At 34.0% G+C, this 14,487-nt stretch overlaps 5 protein-coding genes across 9 annotated transcripts in view; 2 read left to right on the top strand and 3 right to left on the bottom strand.

The window, feature by feature from the left end:
* Window positions 1–1,709, bottom strand: part of Glut4EF (Glucose transporter 4 enhancer factor) — a 169,723-nt gene extending 168,014 nt beyond the window's left edge. For both annotated transcript variants that reach the window (XR_001890146.1, XM_017898855.1), the window contains exon 1: window positions 435–1,709. Coding sequence is in view for 1 of the 2 variants with exons in the window: in XM_017898855.1 (XP_017754344.1) it covers window positions 435–824 (390 nt within the window). In the remaining variant the exon portion in view is untranslated. The remainder of the gene's footprint in view (window positions 1–434) is intronic.
* Window positions 1,710–2,619: 910 nt separating this feature from the next.
* Window positions 2,620–6,590, top strand: LOC108546638 (leucine-rich repeat-containing protein 24). Of its 3 annotated transcripts, XM_017898846.1 has the most exons (7): window positions 2,620–2,631; window positions 2,724–2,846; window positions 2,933–3,267; window positions 4,205–4,813; window positions 4,983–5,216; window positions 5,363–5,523; window positions 5,759–6,590. In XM_017898846.1, the coding sequence occupies exons 4-7, from the start codon at window positions 4,568–4,570 to the stop codon at window positions 6,387–6,389; spliced, it is 1,272 nt and encodes a 423-aa protein (XP_017754335.1). In that variant the 5' UTR covers window positions 2,620–2,631; window positions 2,724–2,846; window positions 2,933–3,267; window positions 4,205–4,567; the 3' UTR covers window positions 6,390–6,590. The 3 variants fall into 3 exon arrangements, with proteins under 3 accessions (XP_017754335.1, XP_017754334.1, XP_017754336.1); XM_017898845.1 differs by lacking the exon at window positions 2,620–2,631 and having other exon boundaries at window positions 2,651–2,846; window positions 2,930–3,267; XM_017898847.1 differs by lacking the exons at window positions 2,620–2,631; window positions 2,724–2,846 and having other exon boundaries at window positions 2,885–3,267.
* Window positions 6,591–6,681: 91 nt separating this feature from the next.
* Window positions 6,682–9,129, bottom strand: Lipt1 (Lipoyltransferase 1). Of its 2 annotated transcripts, none has more exons than XM_017898861.1 (4): window positions 8,424–9,129; window positions 7,820–7,927; window positions 7,369–7,582; window positions 6,682–7,208 (listed from the first exon to the last, which is right to left on the bottom strand). In XM_017898861.1, exons 1-4 carry the CDS (start codon window positions 8,949–8,951, stop codon window positions 6,859–6,861), a joined length of 1,200 nt encoding a protein of 399 aa, XP_017754350.1. In that variant the 5' UTR covers window positions 8,952–9,129; the 3' UTR covers window positions 6,682–6,858. The 2 variants fall into 2 exon arrangements, with proteins under 2 accessions (XP_017754350.1, XP_017754349.1); XM_017898860.1 differs by having other exon boundaries at window positions 8,436–9,032.
* Window positions 9,063–9,749, bottom strand: LOC108546653 (uncharacterized). Its single transcript, XM_017898862.1, has one exon. The coding sequence runs from the start codon at window positions 9,405–9,407 to the stop codon at window positions 9,219–9,221; it is 189 nt and encodes a 62-aa protein (XP_017754351.1). The 5' UTR covers window positions 9,408–9,749; the 3' UTR covers window positions 9,063–9,218.
* Window positions 9,750–10,964: 1,215 nt separating this feature from the next.
* On the top strand, window positions 10,965–14,460 carry LOC108546650 (prolyl endopeptidase). The gene is made up of 13 exons (XM_017898859.1): window positions 10,965–11,105; window positions 11,184–11,297; window positions 11,513–11,736; window positions 11,811–11,998; window positions 12,088–12,313; window positions 12,453–12,612; window positions 12,686–12,886; window positions 13,005–13,187; window positions 13,301–13,414; window positions 13,483–13,631; window positions 13,703–13,915; window positions 14,000–14,324; window positions 14,395–14,460. The coding sequence occupies exons 1-13, from the start codon at window positions 10,965–10,967 to the stop codon at window positions 14,458–14,460; spliced, it is 2,304 nt and encodes a 767-aa protein (XP_017754348.1).
* The last annotated feature ends 27 nt before the right edge of the window (window positions 14,461–14,487 follow it).

Here is a 14,487-nt window from a genome sequence, read left to right as displayed (position 1 = left end):
AAAAAAAAAAAAATAATATTCAGACAACAAATTCAACAACAGTCTATAACAACAGCAAATTACAATCCACGTTCTTCTATTGTTTAACATTTATATATATATACATACATACATATACATATACACCACTGAATTCGATTCGAAACACCCGAATATACCATTTTCTGTTACCCGTACGAATTGATCGAAAATTAAATTTACGCGGCAAATATAAAATTTCGAATTATTAAAATACCCATATTTTCCAGAACCATAGTCGTAAAAGGTTTAAAAAATTATAAGAATGTAAAGTAAAAATAGCTGCGTCACCGTTCGTACATCCGCCGCGCGTGGGTTATCCCCATTCCGAGGCGAAAAGCTCCGGAAATACCGGTGGTTTCCCCGAAGCACGGGAAATTAAAGAGAAAAAGGAAAAAAAAATATTCGTAACTCACCTCTTGGCCGGTCGGTACAATTATCACGTCCACCTCGTCGAGATGCTCGCGATGTTGCGTGACCTCCGCGTGAATTTCCCGTCCGTTGTACGTCAGATAGACCTTCTGACCGGGCACGAGACGCGCGCTGGTAACGGAGCCGAAGCCAGGCCCGATCAGGTCGCGGTCAGAGTATTCGGTGCTGGGACTCGGCGGGCGACCGCCGGGTACAGAGTCGAATCGCACGGAGTAGCGAGTCTTGGGTGTAATGCTGAGGCCTGACTCGGACGCGGCTGACGCCGGCGTTTTTACGGCGTGAATGACGCCACTGTAGTACTTCCCGTCCTCGCCGGGAGCACACACTCTGGTGCCGATTATGCTGCGTTTCGCCAGCCTCTTGCCCGTCGACATTATTTGTGGTTGTCTATGGTTAAACGATCTCTGCTCGTTTCGAACACCTCGTTAAATCGACTGAACGTTCGACGAGGATGCACACCGGTATCTTACCAAACACTGTGTATCAAATCGTTCTCGAAAGTATCTCGCGCAAAATGGTCTCTGGTAAAAATCATTTGCACCGCGGTCTAGCGCACCCTTCCGTTACGTGTGCGAAACTCGCGTTGAAAAACATACGCGTACACCGCGAACGTACAAGCCGGAAGCGAATTGATAACACACCGAGGAAAAATAACAATGTCACGCGCGATGCAGTTCGACACTTGTATGAGACGATTGAAACGGTACGGTCGATATTGTACTTGAGAATCTGTCGGATATTTGGAGAAACACTTCCGGTAAGGAGAACACTCGTATACGACGCGTGCGACTTGAACTTGTTTTCTTCCTACTTCACCGAACTCCGTGCTGCGACACGTCGCTTTAGGTCATCGTTCCGCGATAACTCGTACACTGCGGACAGATCGGGCAGTTCTGCATGAAATTGCAATCACGGTAGCAAATGCGATCCTAGACCGAGGAAGGACGCGGTGGCCTTCGCGGCCTGAACACAGAACTCAATGTATCAACAAAACGGCGTGCACCGTTGCCTGTGTTTGTCACGCCGTCCGCATGTTCGAGGCACTTCGTGATTGATTTGTGATAATACGTTGGTATGCACGCGGTAGATAGCATAATATATGACTAACGCTTGCCGGTGAGTAGAAATCCGGCGTTATACGGTAACCTGAACGAACGAGCGGTACACGATTCGATGATATACGGGCAGGAGTAGGACTCGCGGTACCCGACATGTGACGCACAGCTGAGCGACCGGGAGGGACTGAGGACAGACTACCAAGCGGCTTTCACTGCGCCGGCCGGCCGCCCGCCCGCCCGGGAAAAACAGCTGATAGATAACAACAAACCCACGTGACCCGGCCTCGAGCACCGATTGGACGCGCGCGCTGACCTACTTACTCTCATTGGCCGTCCGCCCGGACAACGAGAAGAACGGGAAAAAATCGCAGACTAGAACCCTAGCCAAAGCATTTCGCTTGTCAAGACCTTCCACTTACTCAGCCCTCTCCTCTTTTCGTACGGCTGTACTCGGCGTCCCTTCTGGCGTCCCTCTTTTCCACTGCACGCAAAGTACGTCGATTATGTACGAACCCGTATGAAATTTGACACATGATCGCCTTACTCCGTGAAATTAACGTAGAAATATTTATAGAAATATCGATTCTACATAGTTTTAATAAATGAAACTTTTGTAATCAGCTGGTAGTTAAATATACAAAACGGTCATTTTGTCGTCAGCTGAGAACGCTTGTGACGAAATCCAAGCGAGTGATCAGTCTGCCGATATGTACAAAGCTCGTGTCAAAGAATCTCACTTCCTAAGATATTCCTACTGCCGCTCGTATACCATACTGTAACATCTTTTTAATGAAATACCTTGAATTTTCTCAAGATTTCTACTTTTTAAGGAAGCAATGTCTGTACGAAACGGCGAAATATACGTTTCCTGATAATAAAAATCGTTTTAGCAGAGAAAAACCGTGTTTATGGTTCAGCTGTCAGTAGAAGGCGGCCATTTTACGTCAGCTGAGAAGGTTGATGACGACACAAGCCGAGTGAAATATCTTCGCGTGGCGTTCGACGTTCGGAGAATGTGTCGCAAAGAACCTCACCTTCGAAGCTATTTCCAAGGCTTGTCACTACACCGGAAGTGATATATACGTATTGTTAATTTAAACAGAAAATATGTGCTATTCGCAAAGTATATCAAACTAAGTGAAAACATATTAATTCATACTCGACTCAGAATTCAACGTTTTATGGTTACTGTCTCTTTTTCTTGTGCGTGTATAGGTTTTCGACGTAAAACGGTGATCGACTCGGTGTTTCGATGCAATAATGTTGAATTGCTTCTTCGTGTCAGCTGAGGGCGCCAGTGACGGAACACGATGGAGTGGATAGTCTGCAGCAGCAGAGGTATATTTTCTTCGCCAATGCGTAACAACTTTTGAAAACCGGTAGATGATCGTGATTTCTCATACGTTTCGTGTGATTTCCAGCAGCACGCAGGTACGAGTACATCGATGAGAAGCCCACTTGACCAAGAAACGTTGTTACACCGATAAATCGATCGAATGCGGCGTCGTCGGTAAAGGTGAGGCAGTTGCAGTGCCATACCGTATGCTTGTCATGGCGGCGTGGAGGACGAGCAATGAAAATGGCCGGAAGATGCACGGGGCAGTGGGGAGGGATGGTAAGGCCGAATAGAAGGCAGCGGTCCACGCGTTCTCAGCAGCCTATCCTAGATTTATTTCCGTGGATGTTGCGCAATAAACGTTGCGCTGTTAGCTCACTGAATGCTACCCCTCGTTTGGCTTCGAAGAGGTGCCAAGGGCTAGTGAGTAACGTTTAATTGTCACCGACTGCCATTTCTTTCGTCGTATAAAGCAGCGTGATTATGTTCGTTGTGTATATGTAATGTTATTTCTTATTGTCAATGTAATGGAGACTTAGTCATCTCCGTGTTATATTAATGTGCCTCTTTAACGCTAAACACGTTTCGACGTTCTCATGGAAACAATTTCCACAAAAGGTTTTTATCGGTTTTTAAGAATCGTCAAATGAAAATCGAGAGATAGAAGAACTAGCTTATAGTATACTTACACTTTCACTATATTGATCATAAGGAAGCAACGCTGTAAGAAAACCTGAATCACTTTTTCATTGTATTTTACGGTATACAGTGGAACAAGAAATTTTATTTACATAAGAAAGTAATAACATGAATTTTATCATTTAGTATTACCATGTTTTATTATTATGTGCATATATTTCCTTCTCTATTTACATTTAGATATTTTTAATTATATACAACATTTTTCTATTAATATACAGAAAAATATATTAGACATACCTTCTGTAGTGAAATATAAGGTAATTCAATCCTGATCCCTTATTTAAATATCTGCATAAATTACATATATTTTAAACTTCAAAAGTGTACAATACTGTAGACAATAAAATTTGCATTTTAATCGCTAAATAGTTATGATGTTAGTATTATTTGAATAAAACAGTTGCTATAATTCATTCCAATTATCTTTTCAATAAGAAAATGTAAACATTATCTTTATCTTATTTTTTAAAAATATCCTACAACTATTCCTTGAATAATACAAATCCAAAAAATATGAAATTCAAAGAATGAAGACTCCTTTTAATATCATAAAATCACTTTTTATCATCCCAATGTAAAATTGAAAAGACTATCATATTCGAATCACTATATTTGCCTAAATCAATTATATCCTTATAACCTTTGTGCTTTGTTTAAGGAATAGTACTCGGTATCTCCCAAGATGTCGCCACGAATACGGAGATTTCAAAAAAAGAGACATTAGCTAGCAAATAATTGTGCTCTCGAAATTTTTATGGTTTCGTATTTCCCATAGAAAAACGATTGCCGTCGGGAAGGGGAATGAAGATAGGAAAAAAAATGAAGAAAAATGACGTATCTTGATCGTTAACACATCTATGCGATATCCACGCAGCCGTGTTGTAAGATAAGATTACGTTAGTGAGACAATCATGAGCGACACGAAAACGCAACAATCTCTATCAGAAGTGAATTTGCTACGAAAATCATCAGTTACGACACTGGTTTAACGAATCTTCAAAGTTTATCGAGTTTTAGTATCATGGCTAATGGTCCTCAGATCTATTTGATCGTTTTACTTATTTCGTTGTTCTTCGAGATCTCAGTTTTATCACAACCATCACAACAGTGCTCTGCGTATTGCTTGTGTGACACTTGGTACAGTTTGGAACGCGCTTCTTGCATAGGCCGCCATCTTTACAGTATACATACAGGTGCACCGAACAACGTACAAGCTTTGGACTTATCGGATAATGTGATATCATTATTAAGTGGTTTCGAACTAGCGGTATGTTTCAATTTACAAAACTGTACCTATTTTTATTCTATACATTTGATTATAAATATTGCCGAAGGTAAAATTAGAAATGATCTTTAATTTTGATTATATTTTTACTAAAACACAGTAAATGATACTGCATGCATGTAATAAGGAAAAATTCTGTATATTGTTTCAGAATATCGGATTGACGAAACTAAAATATCTTAATCTTTCCAAGAATGCAATCAGTGAAATCGATCTAAATGCTTTCAATGGTCTTGCAGATTTAACCGTCCTGGATCTATCAAACAACCGACTCTATTATATTTTGGACGGAACTTTCGAAGGGAATAAGAATTTACAAATTTTAAAACTGTCGAAAAATAATTTCAGATCACATGTTCCGAAATTACAAGCTTTTTGGTTAACGGTAATAATAAAGACAATAATTTTTTTTATTATAGCAACAAAATATTGTGCTTAAAATTTGTAGGTCGAGCGTATATTTAAGTGATAAAGCTTTTATGTTCAATAAAAATTTCATTTTTAACAACGTGAAATAATTTTTTTATGCAGGAGCTAAGTTTGGATTCATGTCAGATTAGTCACTTACCTTCTGACACGTTCGATGGACTTACGCACGTTCGTCGCCTCGATCTTTCAAACAATTTGATGATTCAGATGAGCAGCAACGTTGTGCAAACACTGCATTTTTTGAACAAATTATCATTAGAAGGGTAAATAAGACGATAAACGAGACGTATACAATTAATATATAACGTTATTTTATTAAGATAATTGTTAGGAATAAGAATAGAACTACCACTTTTAAAATTAAATTATGTCCTATTTATTGTTAATAATACTTACTTCGATATTTCAAATTATTAATAATATCGATGCAGGTTACCGTGTGTAGGTATATTGAAGTCGATCAGAAAGTATAAGTAAAATTTACATTATTTGTTTCAGAAATCCATGGTCCTGTAATAAAATTATGCACGAGTTACAAACATATTTGAAACATAGAAACATCGAATTCGATGAAGTTTGCAGTAAAAAGGAATACGTACAGAAATTTGAAAGGATGGTTGTTCTTCCCACTACAAAGTCACGCGATTATCATCATTCGGCAAATGCGGATGTGTTCACTGAGAAAACTACATCGGTAACGAAACCCGGTTCATCAAGTACATTAACCAACATAAATTTAACAATGTGCGAACAAATGATAAATCAAACCTATAGCGTGAATCCAGTACACAAGTTTCTACCATTTTCCCTTCTTTGTCTGGGTTTTATATTCGGTATTTCAAGTGGACTAGTTATTTCTTATATTTGGTTATCAAGAAAATATCCTTGTTGTCGAAGAAACAGACACCATGAACGATTAAATGACGAGTTAATAGTTTCCCAAGAGTACTCCTTGCTGAATTCGTACTTACAAGGGTATAGAGATAGCGATAGAAATTTGATAGAATCTTGTCCAGGTACTCCACCACCGCCATACCGGGAGGTTATGTTCCGACGTAGTCTCTATCCTTGTCCATCAGTAGTTACAGTTTTCCCTATCAATGATGTATATAGCGAAAGGTATACATAATTTCAGAAAGTATCTTATTGTTGCAGTGTGACTGGGACAAAGTGCAAATGTATACCTCTACTTACTTTAATCTCCACTTACTTTAACTTATTCAGGGTCCTAATTTTTCTTTTTTTACATTATATAGTAACTTAACCAGTGATAAGTGATTATTAGTCAACATTAATACAATATACATATACACATATCTTTTTCATTGATAATATTTATTAAGAAGAACAATATATGAGTGATGTATACATTAACAATGTAAAAATATAAAGTTACAACACACATATGTAAAGGTGCATTTTTTGTCATTTATATTACAGTATATTACATGCATGTAACAACAATTAGTAACAATATGTTTATAAGTAAAAGCACAAATTAGCTTAGGCTAATTGTGCGATTTATTATACAATAACTTGAGTCTCGCTTTAAACATAACAATTTAAACACAATCATTATGATTGTTCGTTGGCTTACATCATTGAGTAGCAATCATATTACTTTTATCTTGTTTTTGACTCGTACTTAGCGTAACGGTCTTACATCCAATCGTAGTTATTATATTTTCTATTACTTCGTGATCATATTTTGTACCCCGTAAATTAGTTATCATATTCGCATCTTGACTAAACTCATTCGATACCAAAGCGGCTGGTAGCCTAATCTTGATTTCCTCGATGATACCATTTTGGATTTCTAGCGTTAATCTAAATTGATGTACTTTGTTGTCTTGAGTAGGAACGTCTACAACGCGTGTTACTAGAAATTTTGGTGTTTTACCAAAATTCCATTCCCACGAACGAAACTGACTTGTTAATTCGTCTAGCCCTGAAAATAGTAGTTAAACGTTACTAAACTAGGAATTTATGCGGTGAACATGTTAAGATTTCGATAAATATTATTAAAACGGTATGACAATACGCACACCGGACATAGTCTACTTTCAATGTCAAAAGATTTCTTTTCTTAATTTTTATTATCCATATACCTGGAAACCAATCTTCGGTGGGGTTAATAAATTGAAATCCTTTTTGACGTTGAATGAGATTCTGTCCACCGTCTTCTAAAACGAGAGCCTTAGTGCGAAGATATTCCCAGCCAATAGCAGTAATAAGTTTGTCCATTTGAATGTGAGAATTTACGTCAATTAAATTTCTTATTGGAGATCTCGTGGATGCTGTAGCATTTGTTTCTATACCATCCTGTAATATGTAAATAGATTTAATAAAATAGTCAGACGTAAAATGTGTTATAATAAATAACACAGATTCAAATAAAAGAATTAGATATTTTTATATTAACAAATTATAAAAATGAAATAAATCTTTTATAGCAATTATAGATGATAATCTCGCAACGTCTTGTATGTATTTCTACTGCGTTGTACGGTAAACTTTGTACTTATGCAAAATGTGATAATTATTGAGGAAAAAGTGTACCTCTTTCTTCTCAAGAGCCAAGCCTAAAGTTGTTTTGTTTACATTCACCAAGAGCGTGCAGTGATGATATGCGTTATGCCGTCCTAATTTCGCTGCAGTACCAGATATCTGCGTTTTAAAATAGTTAAGGATACATAGACAATTTTTTCGCAAAGTGCGAGACTTTGTCTTTAAATAGGTTGTTCCAATTCGTCTTTCAATATTTGTATGAAATAAATAAAAAAATAAACAAACCCTGTTAATGTTTTTATTAATGATAGTATTCTGGTTTTATTAAATGTATATAAATTATTAAAAAGTGCATTGTTACGTATCGTTAAAATTTTGAAATATAAAACTAACAACTATTAAAATATAAAACTTTACATATACATACGTATAATATATAATAACTTTCACATTAAAAAATAAAAAACTGTACATGTCATTAAATTCCTTAAATCAAGTCAGATACGTTGATATTAATTCAGAGAATTAAAAATAACTAACTTTCTTTCAGCATCTTTCAGTATTCCAGTAAATATATTATTGACTAGTGTAGTCATTAAACATAATTTTGGAACATCCTGAGTAAACAGATATATACGAGATTTTGATACATTACATGAAAGGATACTTTGTATTTTCCTTCGATAATGATGTCCTCGCGTTTATTAACCTCTGCTTCTAGACCCCATTCTCGGTACAGAGCTCTGGTAATGATGTCCAAATTGTATTTCCGATTATACCTTTCCCGCGGTGTGAAGAAAGACAGATTCAAATTACCAGTATCATGGTAGACAGTACCGCCACCACTGTTACGTCGCGCCAGCACTATACCGCGTTTTTCAGCCAGTTTAAAGTCGTGCTCAATCCATGGGTTTTGGTGGCGTCCAATTACTATACACGGATTGTTGCACCATAAAAGTAATATGTGATGATTTTTTAAATTATGGTTCCTATAAAACCAATCTTCTAACGCTAAATTGGTGAATATATCTGTGGACTGCGATATGAATACTGACTTCGTAATCGAATTGTTAGGATCATCTTGCCTTTCATTGAAACTCGTTGAGTATTTACATACATGATATAAATTGTTGTAATGAGCTTTTCGATTGGCAATGATCATAAATCTGTTAATTAGAGACATTTTGCGTTGTGCACGTGTAGGCTTTTTCTTTTCCTTTATTTTACACACACGTACACATACACACACACTATCTCCTTTCTTTATACGACAGTGAGTCGAACGATGAATGTGTGTATAGGTACCGATATGAAAACCGCACTCCCTGGGAATAATGTGATATTGATTCGTGAAATCAGTCTTCGACTACTAAACCTGTGAGGGTTTTTCTAAGTACGTGGCAAAATCAGCCTTGACAATGGTTAATATTTTTGTCTGTAGATAGCAGTCCTACTGACAAGACTTTCTTGAAAAGTCGGATTGACTGGCAGTTATTGAAATCAGATAATCGTGAAGGGCAATTGTTTGATGCAACCACTTCCACGTCTGATCCAGGGAGTTAATACGGTATCGGAGACCTAAACAATCCCGACAGTCCTTTTGCATTCCTCCGTGTGCTGACAGATTGGAAAGAAACATTCAAATTACCCGCGAACGATATACGTAATAACAACGACCTCTTCCCGCTGATGCGTAGGTTCTGAAGATAAAGTAGTTGGTTTCCTTTATGAAGTTACTGCACTTGAGAATGAATTACACACGGTTATGGATCTGAACTAAAATTCACCTATGCACTCCTCGATTCACAATGAATACTTTAGCAGTGGATTTTGATGTTATATAAACTCCCCGTAGTTCGAGAAAGCAGAGGGGGGTCTTTAAACATACGAAAGAGGTTATCTAAGTTCGCAGCACAAAGTACAACTGACCCGCTCACGATAACGCAACGCACTACTGCCTAAGGCTATTCTTCATGATTGATCTGCCCCACTAGGTTTCAAATTCGTAAATATTACCTTATATAGCCTCCTGTAATTTCTCTTAATATTTTAATGAACATCATCATACATTACAAATGTTTGCCTAAAAACACTATTCTACATGAATATTACGTATTTCAAAATATAATCATTGAATTATTTAATTATATACAATATTATATATAATATATATTACATACATGTGTATATATATTCATATTAAGAGAAAACTTTATAAACTGAAATTAGTTTCTAATTAAATACAAAATAAATTTTATTTAAAAATTATAAGTGATTACGATACATTTGGGAAAATATTACCAAAATTTATAAAACTTGCGATAAATATCTTTTCCAACAACTGTAAATAACATAAATTTCATAAACTAAAAATAAAATTTATATTAGTATATAGTATATAGTATATTGTATTTCAAATTTACGTGCCTATTATAGTTAACATTCTAACTATGAGAGGGAGTAATTAAGGCCAACTGATAAGAATACATCCCCTACTTTTCCGTATCACGTGCTAGCTACTATTGCATTTATAGTTATAATGTTGATAAATGACATTTTTAATTACTCTGATATAAATTTTTTCTTTTATCATACGCACGGCTCATTGGAGTGTGTATCTCTTTTCTTTAGGAATCTTTTTAATATCACGTGATTTTTATCTAATATCACACAAATTGTCTTTAACTGTGTACATTAATATAAAAGTTGATTACAATTTAATTTTGATAGAAACGCTTCACGTATAAACTGAATTTATGCTTTGTTGCATTTTTGTGAGGAATGAGATAAGATTTGAAATTTTTTACGCAAACAGATTCCATGAACGTCTTGTGCGTAATTATAAATTGCTATATTTAAATGCATATGTATGCTTACATTATCGAATTTATTAAAGATATACCAAAAATATTTAATGCGTACACTTTTGTATCATTTATAATGATATTTCAATAATGTATAAATAGGAAATAAACAAATATTTGATTGCTCTTATTTATTTCAAATAGTATTATTTAAAATAAATATAAATTTATTAACACAAGTAACAATTATTCTGCACTTTACTAGTCATAGATAAATAAAATTACTATTGTTTTACTAATCTTTCAAATTTATGGTTTTAATAGAAAATATTTTCGTATATTACAAAAAATTATATGACTTTCGTATATAATACGCGTGAAAAATGCATGTCATGGCTGTGTCCTTAATTGCAAACACGCTGACAAAAATCTGTTCGTGTAAAATTCAAAGTAGCTTTTATAAGAATTTGTTGAAATTTGCGGTTAGTAAGCGTTCACAATTTATTCGCACATCGGCTTTTTCGACTGTGAAAGTAAGGTTTTTTAGTATCACGATTGTTTATTAGTAATATCGTCGTAATTTTAACTATATTGTCTTAAAAAAAATTCAGGTGCTAAACTCAACGATACAAGAACACATAGAAAATCAAAAAATAATGGAAAACTTGCAATATCCTGAAGTGTATCGTGATGAAACCATTGTCGATAATTATCACGGTGTTGAGGTTAGAATAAGGAAAAAAATAGTATTTTTTAATAAACTTTATATATAAATATATTTATAAGTACTAATATTTCTTCAACAGCAGAAATATCTTATTCCTGTAAACTAATATTAGTATGATATGTGTTTTTAGTTACTAATTAAATACAATGATAAATCTAATCTAAAATATGTGTTGGAAACAAAATGACAACTTTTTATAATGTTTTTCATTAGGTTGCAGACCCATATAGATGGTTAGAAGATCCTGATTCTGAAAAGACTAAAGCATTTGTTGATGCTCAAAATGCAGTAACTAAACCATATTTAGCTTCCTGTAAGGTACGTCAAGATATTCATGATCGATTAAAACAGTTATGGGATTTTCCAAAATATTCATGTCCTGCTAGACATGGAAATAAATATTATTTCTATAAGAATACTGGCTTACAAAACCAAAGGTAAAAATGATAAATATTATTTTGAGTTTAATATTATTACACAGAAGTATATACAAGTATTTATTTTATTCTAGTGTTCTCTATGTACAAGATACATTGGATAGTGAACCTAGAGTATTTTTAGACCCAAATACTTTATCAGAAGATGGAACTATTGCAATTACTAGTAGTAAATTTAGTGAAGATGGTAGCATATATGCATATGGTTTATCTAGTAGTGGATCAGACTGGTGTACAATTCACTTTATGAATACAGAAACATGTAAAATTTATACTCCAATATGTTACTCTTTATGTGTAGGAGAAATGTTATCAGTTTAAATAAGTATTATTTCATTGTTTAAATAACAGGTGAAAAATACCCAGAAGTGTTGGAAAAAGTAAAATTCTCTCCAATAACATGGACTCATGACAATCGTGGAATCTTTTATGGTTGTTATCCAGACCAAAAAGGTAAAACTGATGGCTCAGAAACAGAAGGTAATCGAAACCAAAAGCTTTGCTACCACGTTGTTAATACACCTCAGTCAGAAGATGTTATTGTAGTTGAATTTCCTGAAGAACCTTTATGGAGGATGTGGGTAACATATTGTATATGTGTTTCAATAATATTGATTGATGTTAGATGTCTGTAATTACATACTGACTATTTTACAAAAACACGTTTATTTGGGTATAATCTAATACACTTTTTACGTATGTTTCCTTGTCATTAGAGGTGCACAAGTTTCTGATTGTGGAAAATGGTTAATTGCTCTACCTATGAAAGATTGTAAGGATAATTTAGTTTACTTTACGGAATTAACACCAGAGATGAAAATAACTGGAAAGTTACAATTAACTCAAATAATTGATAAACTTAATGCTGATTATGAGGTTAGTGGTATATAGTATGAATACCTATATTTTTTAATTTTTTTATATTACTTATCTCATTTTTCTTAATTAGTATGTGACAAATAATGGTACTAAGGCGATATTTCGGACAAACAAAAATGCTCCAAATTACAAATTAATAGGTATAGATTTATTGGATTATAAGCAAGATAAATGGATTGATCTTTTACCAGAACATCCTGATAATGTATTAGATTGGGCATGTGCAGTTGATGGTGACAAATTTGTAGCTTGTTATATTGAAGATGTCAAGGTAACCATGAGCTACTAAATTTCAATTCAGAAAAATATAATATAATAATGACAAAATTTAGTATTCATTAAAATAAAAATGAAGTTGAAATATCAATAGTATTGTATATTTTTTTTAGAATATTTTACAATTACACAATTTAAAAACGGGTGAAAAAATTAAATCATTTCCACTTGATGTTGGCACAATAGTTAATTTTTCAGGACAAAAGAATTATTCCGAAATATTTTATCAGTTCGAATCATTTTTAATTCCTGGTATTATATATAGAATTGATTTAAAAAATGAAGAAGAACCACAAGTTAGTATTATTTTTATAAATAATAACGAATAATAAATAATATTTCCACTAATTGCATGAATGAAAATTAAAAGAAGTTGTACATTTATATATATAAAAGAATGTATTTACAGGTATTACGAGAGATTAAGGTGAAAAACTTTGATTCAAGTTTATACAAGACTAGTCAAATATTTTATACAAGTAAAGATGGTACAAAAATTCCAATGTTTATAGTAATGAAACATGTGGGTATTTTTCATATAATTTATTATATTTCTGTTAAAAGAAATATAGTAACAAATTTTCAATGCAGGATGCAATTTTGGATGGTTCTATGCCAGCTTTATTGTATGGTTATGGAGGCTTTAATGTAAGCATTCAACCGACGTTTACCGTTACAAAGTTGGTTTTTGTTCAGCATTTAAATGGAGTACTTGCTGTGGCTAATATTCGTGGTGGCGGGTAAGTTAGGAAATTATTGACATTAGAGGAATATACTACTGATATAACATTCTTTTTGCAATTCGTTTCAGCGAATATGGAGAAAAATGGCATAACGGTGGACGATTTCTTAACAAACAGAATGTATTCGATGATTTTCAAGCTGCTGCAGAATATTTGATCGAAAAGGGTTATAGTACTTCTTCAAAATTAAGTATCTTAGGTGCCAGTAACGGAGGTTTATTAATTGCTGCATGTATAAATCAAAGACCTGATCTTTTTGGTGCTGCAATTGCTCAAGTTGGGTAAGTTGATACAATCAATTTATTTGTACTATATTTTTGTTTTTCATTTTGTGTTTATTGTCATATTTTATATTCATCGTATAGGGTAATGGATATGTTACGTTTCCATAAATTTACTATTGGTGTTGCTTGGGTGTCTGATTACGGTAGTTCGGATGATCCGAAACATTTTGAAAATCTTCTGAAATATTCTCCATTACATAACGTAAAAATTCCGGAAAATGGACAATATCCCGCAACATTATTATTGACTGCAGATCATGATGATCGGGTAGTACCGTTACATAGTTTAAAACTTATTGCCACTCTGCAATATACATTGGGAAAACTTCCGCAACAAACGAATCCCTTATTAATTAAAATACAAACTAAAGCTGGACATGGTGGTGGAAAACCAACTATGAAAGTTGTTAGTATTCTGTAAATAATTTATTTCTTGTTTGTAATTGACATTGTTACTATAAAATACTTTGTTTCAGATCGAGCAAAGTACGGACATTTTAGCATTTATTGTAAAATCATTGAACTTAGAATTCAAATTATAACATATATCAAAAATATTAATACTCTTA

The sequence above is a fragment of the Eufriesea mexicana genome, unplaced genomic scaffold, assembly GCF_001483705.2.
Source record: "Eufriesea mexicana isolate 0111107269 unplaced genomic scaffold, ASM148370v2 scaffold739, whole genome shotgun sequence".
NCBI classification, from domain to species: Eukaryota; Metazoa; Arthropoda; class Insecta; order Hymenoptera; family Apidae; genus Eufriesea; species Eufriesea mexicana.
This window is presented reverse-complemented; position numbering and strand designations above follow the sequence as displayed.